The sequence below is a fragment of the Excalfactoria chinensis genome, chromosome 16 (genome assembly GCF_039878825.1).
Source record: "Excalfactoria chinensis isolate bCotChi1 chromosome 16, bCotChi1.hap2, whole genome shotgun sequence".
In the NCBI taxonomy this organism is placed as follows: Eukaryota; Metazoa; Chordata; class Aves; order Galliformes; family Phasianidae; genus Excalfactoria; species Excalfactoria chinensis.
In genome coordinates this window covers 9,502,668-9,517,291 of record NC_092840.1, presented here as the reverse complement: position 1 = coordinate 9,517,291, position 14,624 = coordinate 9,502,668, and the positions used below count along the sequence as shown (strand labels likewise).

The window sequence follows — 14,624 nt, the reverse complement described above, 5'->3', positions numbered from 1 at the left end:
CATTCTGACCTGTGGCAGTAGCACTTCTATTTGAAAAAGCTATCAGTCCTCCCTGCCCTCGTGAAGTTTTTATAGGAACAACTTTGAGGGAGACCCGCATTTCATTCTAGCCCAGGAAAATAGGGAACAACAGCACCAACAACACTTACTCACCTGTGACAGTTTCCCAACAGTTTTTATTTGAGCTGGAGACTGGGCTTGTGCCTGAGCCTGAATCTGAGGGACCTGCACCTGAGCAGCCTGCTGCTGCTGTTGCCTCAGAAGCTGGAAATGAGCAGGAGTGATTGTTTTGCCAGAGAGCTGGACTGTCGGTGTCGCTGTGAAAGGAAAAGCAAGAAAAAGAAATGCTCTGAGGACACTCAATGTTGAATTTAATTCTTTGATTTCACCTGGGAAGCCAAGTGACTCAAGAATGTTCTGCTGCAATACGGTTTGTGGGCTAACTGTAGGCAGCAACCTACTTAGCATAAACACAGTGGAAAAATAATAAAATATATACTCCTTTCTTCATAACAGTTTATAGTTGTGATGCTCAATGTTTATATTTTACTGCTTGATTGCTAACAATCTTTTTTAATCATAACCCCTACAGGCTAAGCAATTCTCTACTGCAATGCTTTGTCCAGAATTACTCACCAAAGAAATGTAACCTGAGCACCAACAATCAGCAAGTTAGGAATTATATCACTTTTAATTGTGCAGCCAACAAAGCCAGACTCTCAATACTGTGCGGTTCAAGCAAACTTCAGGAACTCTGTAGGAACCCTAAGGAACAACCCTTAAGCGTACAATTATTACCTGGTGTAACTTGAGTCACCAGTGATCTTGTCTGGGTCTGCACAGGTGTTAAGTTGGTCGTTACCACAGCTGATGCTGTCACTGATGTTACTGCACGAACCCCCTGTGTAGACGCTATGGTCACCAGCTCTGTGGAGGCTGCAGGTGCTGCTGCTGCTCGCTGCTGGGTGTGCACCACTTGTGCAGCTGCAGTGCCTCCCGAAGTCTGAAGAGGAACACAGAGTCATTGCATCTCACATAAAGCTATGAACTTTCTGGATATAGATGATACAGTTTTAGAAATGGACATAAAAAAAATAAAGCAAAAAAGTCCTAACCTTCCTAATAAATCTGTTTGAATATGTCTCACAGTTGGCATCTTGTTAAATCTTTGCCAGACATGCTGATCACCAAACCCTGCACTACACAAGCTTGATTTGACTACCTATCATTTTTTTGCTTCACCTTCTGTAGTCTTATGACCTTAAAATAAAGATCACAATTACCTGAGCATGAAATATGAGAGGTTGGAAATTATTCTGACATCATCTGTTTCCTAAGATAATACTTTTAAAAATGGTTTACAGTTAAGCACTGTCTCTTAGGTACTTTATTCTGATAATCTGCCCAGTTCGTGCCGCTGTTGTGCTAAGGGAGAGGAGTTGATACAGTTGATAGGAGAGGAATTTCTGATACCTAATGCAGGGAACAAATCCACCAATATGATGTGCAACCAAAATGAACCCAGAGATGCAACTAGCATGCAGTCTACTCACTGTCAGTGTTCCAGGTATAACAGGTGAAGCCAGACGTTTATTGATGGGCTGAAAGGTAGCTGCAGGGACTCCAGCAACAGTATTCACTATGACATTCCCACTCACTGTAGCTGAAAGCGAAAATCAGGATTAAAAATCTTATTGTAAAAAAAAGAATGAAAATCTTACATCCTATCATCTCCAATGCCCAATTGTAAAGTCTTCTTACCAGTCTGCATACTTGTCCCCGTGACTGCTGTTTTGATTGTGCCTGCCTATTGAGAAGACAATTGAGATAACTTCAGAAAACAATAGGAGAAAACTGAATATAGCTCTTATGCTGCTACGCTGTTTAACACAGTGCTGTACTCCAGAACTGACAACTCAAGAAAGAGACAATAAAATGCAGAGATAGTTCTAAGACTTGCTTTCATTTTGCATATCAATAGTAACTTCTGGGTAGGTTAGGATTCTGCCATGTTGACGAGCAGTTGGATACCAGTCAGGTGTTGGGTATGTACCAGACATTTCGCATCCTTGTCAGCAGAAGAAAGGAGCGAGGTATTACTCTGGCACACACAGATAACCTCTCACACATTAACATCACTGAGTGCTAAGAGATAGGCAGCACTGTATTAGGACAGAGCCCTTTCTCTGTCTCTGGTAAAGCTATACTATTCCAGCCCTTCAGCAAGCATTAAAATCACTGCTGCCTGAGCACATTAGTAAGTAAACTGAACTGGCTCTAAAATACAAGAGCCTTCAACCTGTTGTTAGATTCACTAATACAGACTACATTTAAAGAAGCCATGAAAGCTTTACAATAACACAGCTAATTATAGGTCTTATAGTATACGAGATTCCACTTTCTCAGCAAATATTAATTTACAATACCTGGGTTTTTAACCTACTTAAACAGAGCAGCTGTTACAGCTACAGTCTCTTTTCTGAGTTCCTTGCATAAACAGCGTTAAATACTATACTGAAAATGCAAGGTATCTGTACAAAGAATATAGCATTCTGAGGTGGAAAAATGCTAACACCTATTATTACAGTAATGATACTAATAGTTTTTATTAGTATATAAAAAAAGGTGCTCAGCACGCTCAGGAGAGAGAGAGAGAGAGAAGAAAAAAGAAATGCCTTTATTTCACTACACTGACCTAGAATTCTTACTTTCCAAAGCAAGTAAAAGCACGCAGATGTAGTACACAGAAAAGAAGAACTGAAGTTACTACATCAGACACCAAGTCCTCCCTTTCTTACCAATACTGCTGTGTTGGCCACAGTAGTTACTGCAGTCTGCACTACTGCCTGTGGCTGCTGAACTACCTGTGCCTGAGGCTGTGGCTGTGGTTGGGCCTGTGCTTGCTGGACAGCTGGTTGCTGAGCTTGCTGCTGGCCGGCTTGCTGCTGTTGAGACTGCGGGCCTGCCTGCTGCTGTGCCCTCTGCTGTTCAGCCAAAGCCTAGGAAATCAAAGCAGGAGTTTCACAGTCATTGAACCAGTGTATGAATTAATCAGGATGTATTTAGAACTTCCAAGCATATGTGCAGACACGGCCTGTGCATCTGACTTCCCTGTAACGCATGTAACTGGATACAAGATGTAACTAGTTTCGAACTACCAGCTGCAGTCTAAATGTTTTACAGCTCAGAGCTTAACAAGCAACTTACCATCTAAAAGCAAAGACAAGCACCTCCTACTGAATAGCTTAAGAAGGGAGGAAACGGAACAATCAAGGATAAAATAAGACAATTCAATGTTTTTGCCAGATTTTAGATTTTTTTAAAGCCTCTTCCAGAATGCTGCTTATGAGCACAAGGTATCAGTGTCACATGCAGGCCCAAGGTCCCACTTTGGACCTTGTGTAAACGCTACTAAATAAGCACCTTGCTGCAACCATTGTACCAGCAAACTTCTCCCAGAAATCAGATTTTCCTCATGCTTCCTCTGTTGTATTTTTTATTACTGCAGTCATACATGAAAAGTGAAATGGAGATCGCACCTTTTTCTCTTTCGCAATACGTTCTGCACGCAGGGATGCAACCTGAATTGGAGGAAGTGGCTTGTCGTAGTTGATTCCACTAGAAACAGTGATAAGACAGAGCATGCAGTAGTCAAACAACTGATTTCTTTACTTTCATTCTTCTAAGTAAATAAAGAAGAGCTTTTAAGAGTGCCCACCTTTCTGCGAGAACAGATGCGTGCTTGGGATTCTTCTGGAAAGGATTCATGCCAAGTCTGAAATGGAGCAAAGTTTTATTACTGAAGGCAGAAAAAAAACACCTTTAAAAGAGCATTTAATGTCATGTTGTAGGAGATGACTCTGTGGTTGTGGTGAAGTTTTCATGATAGTCCCACCAGCACCGGGGCCTGCGTAAAGATGAACCTTTTAAGAGATGGGGAGTAAATGGTAAATGAATACATGTTAAGTTACTGCTGTAACTTTTGCATACACACAGAAAAATAACATGTAACTAAACGGCACAGGCATCAGAACGCTCACAACACAGGTAAGTGGAAGCCTAGTTTATAAAGGAAATCTTAAAAAAAAAAAATAGCAAAACTCTTAATCATGTATGTGAACAAATCCATGCAGCGAGCAGAAGCTAACCCAACCATGTGAAGTGTGAAGGCATTCCAAGAACAGGCCAGAACACGAGAAAAGAAGTGAAGAACAGAGAAACAGAACAGCAGGTTGAAAGAGATGAAAAAATCTCCCAGCTGGGAGAGCAACTCAGAGCAGAGGATCCAGGAAACGGGAGGTGACAGGGAGGTTGAAACATCCCAGTTAAACTCACAGAGGTTTGATGGGTGGACTTCTTTTCCCTGCAATCATTTTCATCATCTCAAAGTGATTAGTATAAAGCTGCGTGTGGGTGGCACCTTCATCCTGAGCGTAGATCTGATTCGTACGAAGCGGGCGACTGTTTTTAGTCTAAAAAACGAAAAGAAGCAGACTTTTAATGGTGAACACACCCACCCAGCATTCTGTCTATGTACAAACACATGGTGCGCTTGTAGATTATTTAAAAACCAACTCCAACATATCTATCACAGACTGGTTTCTGCCTCGTGTCATTGATAACTTACTGTTACACAAAATTCTATGGGAAATGTATAAAGGAAGAGCAAAACAAGGAGCAGTTCTCACGGTCACACTGGCATCAGCGCTTGGGGACATACAAAGTGGCAAACTAATTTGAGAAAGAATCTTTGCTTTAAGTTTAGATTTCGCAATTGTAATTCAGTACTCAAACCAAGAGCCCATTAGTTTACTGTTATGCATAGCGCACACGTCAGAGAGTAACACCATCACTGCACTGCTCTCCCAACAAAGCTATGCTAACATCCAGCACAGCATGCCATCCTAATTGTTGGCTCCTCCTAAGCAGAAGCTGCCAGTCAGGGACAAACCTGCTTAGTGGTCAGAGAATGGGGCTACAGTCAGCAGTTCTACATTCCCTACCTAGTTCTGTCACTGAGCTGCAGGACGGTTTGGAAGACGGTGTTTATGATCATGGAATTCATTTTTGTTTCTGCTTGGTGCTTCAAGCATTAAACTCCCTACGTGTCTGTGATCCGCTCAGACCCCAGTATGAAGTTACATCCTCACACATCTTAAGTACCATAACAATGATCAGGATAAGTTACATGGTGGTTGTCAGGTGGAAAGATGCCTACTACAGTTAAAGTGAAATGAAAGATTTCTTGCATGACATAAAAAAATTAATCTAGCAAATCCAAAAAGCTGAAGTCTGGTGTCAATCCACTGTGTCAACAAAGAAAGGAAAAATAAATTTGGAATTTTAATTGATGTTTGAGAACTCAACACTGAACATGGATCTCATATGAAGTATCTGCCCACCTCCATTGCTGCTAAATACCACAGTGTCTAGATTTGATTTGGAAAGAATACCAATGCACACCTTATAAATACTTTTTGTCTTCTTTTTAGGATTAGCTTCGTACATTAGCTGTAAAATAAGAAGGAAAGTTAGATGATCTTTTGTGGAAGATTTTGTTCAGGTGCTTTTTCTTTTCAAAGAAATCATATAAAATAAGTGGAAATCCTGATGAGGATCATTTTATAATCTTTTAACGTTTATTTATTTACACTGTTGAAACATTTAACAAAAAAAAAAAGCGTTTACGAAGATAAGGAAAAAATACTCTACAAACTTAACATCATAAAGACGCATCACTCTAAAGAAACTCACCTTTCCTTCCTCCCTTGGGATAATGACATTTTCGTATCTGTTTCGGCACTGTTTTGGTGAGCGATAGACTCTGCTGCATGAGTTAACAACATCACTAACAAGGTCCCAATTGGGAGTGTGTGCTGGCGATACAACAGCAAGATTTAAAGGGAGCTCCAACAGCTGCTTCACTGCCTGCAATACATTAAAGGTACAAAAGCTTCAGATCACAAATCATTCCAATCCTCCACACCCACCCTTATCTGCACGCACCCATCACCATTATTAGAGTGATACAAATAGCCAGACCTCAGCACATGTTTTCACCTACATTCACAGAGAATAAATGTGTCATTTTTTTCTAAGTCCAAAAACACACAGAGAAAGGTACAATAGGAACAGGGAGCTGCCATTCAAGCACTGCTCTCTTCTCAAAGGTGAGGAAAACTTCAGCTGCACTATCCAGACTTATCTGGGCCATTACAGTAAGCAGGCTCCAAAACAGAAGTAGGACTTGATCGTCCTCAACCTTTAATTTATCCTTAGAGAAACACAAGTGACACACAGTTTGCTCTAAGTCAGGTCAGCACAACATCAAACTGATCATCGGGAATTTGAAGTAGCCTTCAAGTCAGAAAATGCTGAAAAGAGCTATTTATGAAATGAGATGGAAAGCGTAACATGGAACAGCAAAAAGCTGAACGTTGTCTGACCTGCAGAAGTGCCCAGTCCTCACTGATCAACCACTCGGGGTTATCCTGCCCAGTCTCAGCAGCTGGTTTCACAAGAGTCGGCAAAGGCTTTGCAAACTGTGTTTGTTGTTTCAGTAAGATGTTCTTCTTCTGCTCCTTGCCCTCTCGGCGCATCTTCAACATTCCTGGAGTTGCTCGATCAAAAAGTGAACGTGGAGGAATAACCGTCTCTCCATGACGCTGCTTTTTCTTCCTACCTGCAGCTAAAGCAAGATAGATACAATTATTTATTTGTAAATAGATACTACCATTGTCTGACCTCTTTGTTACGTATAGCTGCAAAGTGCTCCTGGTTGTACGTAAGAGTATTCCACACCTACTCTAAAAGGAACCTGTCAGCAACGAGATTTAGTATGGCCAGAGCCCTAATGACACATAAGGCCAGCATAACACACACAGCAGAATGCCTCTCTTCTCGAGGCATTCCAAAAGTGAAATAAGCACATATGGCTAAATTAAAAGACACACTGCCTAAACTAGAGCTTTCAGTGATTGAAGATCGCTGTGAGAGAAGACTTTTCAACTCACATCTGCATGCTTTGATCATTATGAAGTTGAAGATAAATATATTTTAACTTTTAACAACAGAATTTCAAGCAGTTGCGACACTTACCAGAAGGATCTGTTTTGTGCCGTTTGCGTTCCTTCCTGACGTACACCGGAGGCAATTTTGATTCCGGAATAGGGGTGGTATCATACATCAGACACATCACAGAATCAATGTAGATATCGTTGTCATCCTGAGGTGGAGTAGGGGGGGTCCAAAGCTGCAGAGAACGCAAACTTTTTAGTTACAGCCATATTAACTCAGCACTGATCTTTATGTTTCAAAACTAAGAGGTCTATTTAGGCTGCTGGGTGTTACTGATACTTACTGGCATTATTTCAGTTTGTCCATCTGGATCTTCATAGACATACTCCTACACAGCAAAAAGAGAACACAATCAAATGACACGACTGAACCCCAAAGGAAAAAGCATTCTCCAAGTAACTTAAGAAATACACAGTTAAGAAATCCAGTAACCAGGAATTACTTTGTTGTACGCATCCTCCCGGGTGTAGGTGAGAAGTTCCTCTTCATCCTCCCAGAGGGTTTTTTGCTCTTTTTCCTTCAACTCCCTCAGATGTTGGACTTCCCATGCCTTCTTTGCTGATTTCAGTTCCACCTAGGGGAAAGTCAGACTCCTTAACACCTTTGTGCAGTAGCAGATGCTGGTTTAAAAGTTGCCTATTTGTGGTATTTATGGATAAATCCTTTAAGCTGCAATATTTTCAGGCACGGCAATTGCACGGTCACTTTTTTATTTTTTTTTTTTAATCTCTGTTGCAGGGATTTAAAAATACTGAAATAAAGCAAATTCTGGTTAAACATTTAAGACAACCAGAAGAGCAGCCTTTAACCAAATAAGCAGCCTTACTGAAGCTAATGACATTTTTCCTTGCTGCCAGAGCATAACAAATATTTGCCAAACTGTTCTGAAGAACATCAGCCCCATTTTACAAGTAAGGAATGAAGGACTGATATCTGTTTAAACCAAAAGAACTACAAGACACTTCTTGTAAAGCATTCTGGTGTTCATAAGTATAGCAAGAGGAAATAGAGGTTCCTTACAACATGTTCCACACCACTGGATAAACTTCCATGTCTCACTGGAAATATTAACCCCCCATTGCACACATTAGGAAACAACAAGGTGGAGTAGTAATATTTATTATTTTACCTCATTCAATCGTGGCTCATTCTCATCAACTGAAACATGGAAGAGCTCTAAATAGTTCAAAGCATACTTCTCAATTGGAGTCAGCTGAGAGAACACATTAAGGAAAAGAAGTCAGCATTAAGAATAATAAAAGAAACGTAAAGGAGAATCTATCAAAGCTCTCCTTTAAACGAATCTTTTTCCTGATGGCATAACAGCTTAAGTCAGCAAGACTTTTCCCACTCATTCAATGAAGTATCAAACTAATTGAAAACAAAGTTGTTTTTAAGGCAAAACTGCAAAGAAATTGAAATATATGAACTACACATCGCTTTTATCTAAACAGTCATGGAAAAAGTCATGGTACCTGATCCACAACAGCAACTAACTCCTGCAGTGGTGAGGGCTCCTCATTGTATTTTGATTCACAGAGCTCTGAGACTAAAGGTTCAATGCTTGACTCAGGTCTTATTTCTTGTACGTGCTCATCTGGCTCTTCATCCTCTCGTTCAATACTGTTGAGGGCCTTTGAAAAAGACATTTTTAAAATAATAAATACTTCAAAAACATGGAAAGAAGCCCTTGTAAGAATTTCACTGTAGTCCAACACAAATTTCTGCAATAAATTGCTCTTCAAGCAAGAGGAACAGCCCCATGCAAGTCTACCACTTCACAATACTTCCAAAGGGACACAATTAGGAGGAAAACTGACTGTCAAAACAACACAAAACCAACAGGCAGAATTAACCTCCACCTCCCCAGAACGGTAAGGCAGCCATTAAATACTCATGTCCTGCTGTTGTATCTTTAATCTGTGTTAACCATTACCTCTATGAACGGTCTTGCAACTTTAGGTGAAATGGTTTCTGCTGGAGACGGCTCTTGAGAAAGTACTACGAACTCTTCTGCTTTCACTCTAAATCCAGAATCCTCCATAGGAGAATGAACTTCAAACAACTCCTGAATCGTTTGCTTGGTTATCGGAAGGAGAAAGAAGCACATTCAGCTTTCAGAACCATCCTAGTTTTCTTATATTACTTGGAATAAACTTCAGTTTCCAGTGACCTTATAAACTGTGTACGATCTATTATTTCTGGAAAATTGTCCATTTTCTCTTCTGTACTTTCTGTAATTAAGTGCTACCAGGCAATTTACAGGTCAGTCAAACTCACACCCCAACATTCTATACCACAACATCAGGAGTGTCAGAAAGGCATGGACCGGCTTTGTCAGTGTAGCCACCATCCTCTGCACCTTCAGAGCAGTTTCTCACCAAATACTTTAACTTTCTATTTTGGCTTTTTCAAAGTTGTTGAAATTCTCAACCAACTGCAGAAGTTTGTAGCAGGGTGCAAGAAACCAGAATATACAAAGTCACATCAGTGATGCCTGGTGAGTAAGGGAACAAGAGCAGGTAATGCCGCAATCTCTCAAATATCAACACCTAAGTTCAAACACTCACCACATCTAAGATGTTTACCAGCCCAAACACATTTCTAGTACTGTTGTTCTTACTCCAACAAGAAGAGTCTGAACTTACTAAGCACTGCATCACTGCTGTTTGAATATACTTTAATATTACTTACTTGCGTTAGAAAGGCCATTGAATAGTCATTTCCCTGAGCAGCTACTTCTCTGATCAAATCCTTTGTGCCATTTTTCAAAAGCTTCTCTTCTACAGAATTACCACTGACAAGCCTAAAAAGGAAAAATAAAAGAACAGAAAGGTGTTAAGTCACTTCCAAAATAGCTTTCAGAAGCCAGGAGAAGAATTGCCACTGGAGAATAACACTGAACTATTGAAACGAAGCAATGCTTGTGCGTTTTGTTCAAACAGATACTACCTGCTATAATTTAAAGCTTTCTTTTAACAACTAGTGTTAGGGAAAACAAACAAGAAACGTAATGTAAGGTATGGTAGCAGCCAGAAAATTTGTACATGATTCACGCAATTAGATGTGGTGTTAAGATAGACTACGTTATCACATGAAAAAGCAGTGAGGGGGTATTAAAATGAGATGGTTTTCAGCACTGCTTCTACTTTATTTCAGATTATGTAGCTTTATCTGAAATAAGCACGTTAAAGAAAGGTCGTTAATCTGTAACGTCATTAATCACCTGTATATATGGATATCTTTACACCTCCCAATCCTGTCACACCATTCCTGCGCCTTTGCATCCATCACTGGATTTAGATCATTGTCATAGAACACAACAGTGTCTGCCTCAACAAGATTGACACCAGTGGAACGACTGTGAGAAGAAAGGATGGCACAGAAAATGCGCTTGTCTCTGTTGAAGCTTTTCATCAGCTCCTACATAAAAAGAATAAAAGGAATAAAAGTCATACACCAAAATAAAATACCAAAGCAAAGTCATTGTAGCCTAATTACAAGACACACTTACCTGCCGTTGTTCATGGTTCGCATACTCATCAATCCTTACAAACGTGAGGAAATGGAAATTCAGGAACAATTCCAGTATGTCCAACATTAGAATCATCTGTGATAAAATCAGCACACGGCGCCCTTCGGATTTCAGCTTCTGAAGCAAGACAGCCAGAGCTTCTAGTTTTCCTATATTTAAAAGGAACAGTAATGCTTTCATTTAGACGTACCATTGCTGTAGAACAGGAAACTACGAAGTGTTACCACTTAGCATCCACCTTTACCTGAGTCATGCTGCACCAGGCGGAGGTCAGGGAACTGTAGCAATTGGGGAGTCGTAATCCGCTGCAACTGATGCAAATGTGGAGCTGCCTTCTGCTTCAGACTGTGTTTGAGGACTTTCAGTCTGTGACTGTACGTAGGGGGAGGGTTCGCTACGTACAAACATGGGGGAGCAGCAACTGCAGCAGGCAATACAAAGAGAGCCCTGTGGAAAGGATTTTAAAGAGTGAATACCAGGTTGTGAAGCTACACACAAAAAGGTGTGACAATAATTTCCAGCCTGTCAACAGTGTAATTTTGCTTTACAGTACGCATTCCGTTGAACTGACTTTGTAAGTGCTACAAATCTTAGGAGCTTTAATATTCTCTACCTCCCTTCATCTTTGTTTTGTTTCATCTGTTTTGATAATAGATTCTGATACAGTGTTTGTTTTATGGCTATTGTATCCAGTGACTGGAGCTCAAACACAAGAAACATCCATAACACCAAACTTGTTTTGAATTACTTTTAGTTGAGTTCTTCAAATTGCATCCTATGTTTCTAGAAACCCATAGTTATTTGCTCTGCACGCAATCCACCAAGTGCCAGCTTTAGCTAAACTAGTTTCTGCCTGCATCTCTCTGCCTTAACTCCTGTTGGATGGCTAATGGCAAGAAGTCAAAACTAAACCCAAAGCATGAGAACATACACTGACACACAGACAGCTGAATTTGTGTTTGAAATTAGGAACGAAGTAGCAAACAATTTTGCTATCAAGATCCTAAAATAAACAAAATGAATGGGTTATGGGAATCCTGCAAATCCTTTACTGCTAAATCAATCTAAACCAAACAAGCTTATGAGCAGAAATAAGGCTTTAAAACTTTTCTGAAAAGGGCACATCAAGTAATAGCAATGTAGCCAAGACATACAAGGACAGAGTCGCACATTACCTGTCAACAACATCCTTAAGAGATTCTTGCTCCCGAATCAAAGTCTGGATCATTTCACGCAATGGATCACATGGGCCTCCAGAGGCACTTGAAAGGCAGCAGTTGACAAAGCCAGCCCACCTCCAACTGCTGTCCTCGCAGGAAGACGCTGGGGATGGCCTCCTCTCACCAGTCAACAAACAAAGACTCAGCAAGTCACTGCCATACACCGGAGCCCTTGAACAGCGGCGCTCGTTGCCAGAGAATATTCTGTCCAGACGCTCCTTCAGAAGTCGGTTCTTTTCTTCATATGTTTCCTTTGCCAAGGAAGGTCAAAAAAATTATTTGCTGCTTACAATTCCTTAAGAATTTGAGTTTCTTTAGAATGAAGCTATCAGGATCTGCCACGAGTGTCTTATTCCACTAACAGTCCATTCCAACAACTACTTGAATCAACTACCAAAAGTGTAAATTTCAGATAAAAACCTGAAGATTGCATTTAAATCCAACTACTACTAAAAAGGCGATTCCATTTCAGATCAGTGTCCTGCTTTTATTCAAGAATATTCTCTTACATGTTTTTTTCATAACATCTTTTCCATTTCAAACACTTCAGTAATGGCATTCATATCGAAAAGCTGCAGTTTCTTACAATTGGTTCAATGTTCCCCAGCATCCTACAGGTTGCTTCACTATCTTTTTTGTAGTGTCAAGATTAGACATCTTGAGAACTTTGCCCAACTGCCCTTGTGTTTAAAGGACAAAATCTAGTATTAGATTAATCTAATCATTAGCTGGGGTGGAGCTGTATGCATCGCATTTCAAATGATGAACCATAAAGGGAAATACATCACATTTGTCCATCTAAAACACTACCAAAAGAGAGGGGATTGCGGGTTTTTTTTCTTTGCCAACTCTATAATGGAAGTTCCCAATTAATACCAGTGTTCTAAATTATAACTTAGTACAAAACCTATTAGGTTTCCATAAGAAAACAGAAGCGACATACCTGTGACTGCCCATGCGTAGGCGCTGGTTTTAACACTGCTCCCATGTCACCAGATGACAAATTAGTAACTGCAGTTCTACCTGGAATACAAACTGAGGATAAACCTTGTGTTTATATATTTATTCTTCTGAAGACTGGTTTCACTTTTTGCTTTCAGTAAATGGATATTTCATACTTGCACAACCCTCCACTCAGCATGAAGCTGCGTGTGCTGGTGAGTCGATACACCAAATTCAAGTTAACAAGCAAGAGTAGCTCTTACATTAAGAACAGACTCTGAGGAACAAGCAGAGGTGAAAGCTTTGCCTTTACACGCTTTTAGAAGACACAAACAACCCTACAGGATATCCAGCATACATCCAATTTTACTACACAGCAACACCAGCTCAGCAGTTTCCAGTCGCTCCAAGCAATCGATTTGGCATTTTATCCAAAATGTTGAAAGTCAAAATAAGTATTTTCAATACACTTTACAACCTCCTCCAAAGCTGAAAAGTGAGAAGTTTCAACACTTGAAAACCATATATATTATTACTTTTAACAGACTTCTCTTTTTATCATCATGAGAGTAGCAAGATGCGTGAGATTTTGTACCGATCTCATATTCTGAATTATCCATTTCTGTTGTGAACTATGGTCATATTAGGAGCACCTGTAACGTTATCTGAGCTGGAGGATGGAACATTTGAGCCACACATCTTCTAAATCATGACAGAAATCCTTTAACTCCCAACAACTGGGAGACTGCTGAAGATCCTCTTTTTATGATGAGACATCTAGTCTTCACAGTGTCAAAATATGAACTTCGAGGTCACATTAGCACATCAAATAGAAGCAATAAACAGCCTGTTTTAAGTGAATGGTTTATCTCCAAAGAAATTTACAGCAGATGGCAATTTCCAAGGAATAAACTCCTAGCATTGAATTTATCATCATTTAACAACCTGCTGTTATGCCGTAAGTACAGCCTAGGCTGCAATTTCTCTGCTGTTATTTTGAACAACATCTTGGTTATATTTTCAAGCAAGGAACTGATCACATTTGCAGCAAAGCACCAAATATCTAAGCAGAGGTTACGGAGTGAAAGGGAAAAGAGTAGCTTGGGTAGAAGCAAGGCAAAGAAAATTAGAAAATCATTGTGGAGAAGTAGAGAGAAGCGCCAGACATTCCACGTAGTACAGAAAACTATAATCACCCTGACCTTTCTTCGAAAACAGAAACAAAGTATTTCAAACTTGCTTCTTCCCACAAAAATCTGACCTAAGACATAATTGACAAAGAAAATCTATACATTTACTTCAGTTTCAAGTTCTTCTAAGTTTGGAAGGAGCTTTGACTAAAACTTCAGCACACACCACTCACGTATCATTTGTCAGAAGCATTTCTCTCATAGTTTACCCTGCTTCTGAACTCAACTGAAAGAATTCTGATCTGCAAAACTTCAGACTATTTATTAACTTATGATGTTAGCAATTGAATGTTTAGATGCATTAATTCAAGCTAGAAGGCATACCTTGCTGTGTCACTGCAGTGGAAGTTGGCACCCCAGCTTGATGCTGGTTTCCTAAAGCATTCAGAGCATTCTGAACAGTTCCAGCTTGAGAAACTGTCTGCATGACAACAGGACCCTGAGGTCTCAAATACTGCTGACCTGGTGCTGAAACAATCTGAAGAACGCTGCCTGCAATGAAGGATTTTCAAAAACATTAGGCTGGAGAGAACATCCTCAGCTTTGTCTGTTTCTGCCACCCACTAGTTAGCTTATCTGAAACAATCTCAGCTTACTTTAGCTGTATTGCATATGCGTGAAAACAAATTCAATAGTAAAATCTTGAAATGCAATACTGTA

At 40.1% G+C, this 14,624-nt stretch overlaps 1 protein-coding gene across 4 annotated transcripts in view; it reads right to left on the bottom strand.

Moving 5' to 3' along the window:
• The window catches only part of EP400 (E1A binding protein p400), a 43,527-nt gene that overhangs the window by 5,375 nt on the left and 23,528 nt on the right, over nt 1-14,624 (bottom strand). For 2 of the 4 annotated variants that reach the window (XM_072351414.1, XM_072351415.1), the window contains 24 exons: nt 14,289-14,456; nt 12,776-12,867; nt 11,788-12,083; nt 10,857-11,059; nt 10,592-10,761; nt 10,304-10,500; nt 9,772-9,883; nt 9,014-9,157; nt 8,553-8,711; nt 8,207-8,290; nt 7,520-7,651; nt 7,361-7,405; nt 7,099-7,252; nt 6,447-6,688; nt 5,755-5,928; nt 5,464-5,511; nt 4,336-4,472; nt 3,719-3,775; nt 3,540-3,618; nt 2,799-2,999; nt 1,762-1,807; nt 1,554-1,663; nt 799-1,003; nt 154-317 (listed from right to left, as the gene is read on the bottom strand). In XM_072351414.1, the coding sequence (XP_072207515.1) occupies nt 154-317; nt 799-1,003; nt 1,554-1,663; nt 1,762-1,807; nt 2,799-2,999; nt 3,540-3,618; nt 3,719-3,775; nt 4,336-4,472; nt 5,464-5,511; nt 5,755-5,928; nt 6,447-6,688; nt 7,099-7,252; nt 7,361-7,405; nt 7,520-7,651; nt 8,207-8,290; nt 8,553-8,711; nt 9,014-9,157; nt 9,772-9,883; nt 10,304-10,500; nt 10,592-10,761; nt 10,857-11,059; nt 11,788-12,083; nt 12,776-12,867; nt 14,289-14,456 (3,419 nt within the window). The remainder of the gene's footprint in view (nt 1-153; nt 318-798; nt 1,004-1,553; nt 1,664-1,761; nt 1,808-2,798; nt 3,000-3,539; nt 3,619-3,718; nt 3,776-4,335; nt 4,473-5,463; nt 5,512-5,754; nt 5,929-6,446; nt 6,689-7,098; nt 7,253-7,360; nt 7,406-7,519; nt 7,652-8,206; nt 8,291-8,552; nt 8,712-9,013; nt 9,158-9,771; nt 9,884-10,303; nt 10,501-10,591; nt 10,762-10,856; nt 11,060-11,787; nt 12,084-12,775; nt 12,868-14,288; nt 14,457-14,624) is intronic. The other 2 variants (XM_072351413.1, XM_072351417.1) reach the window with 2 other exon arrangements.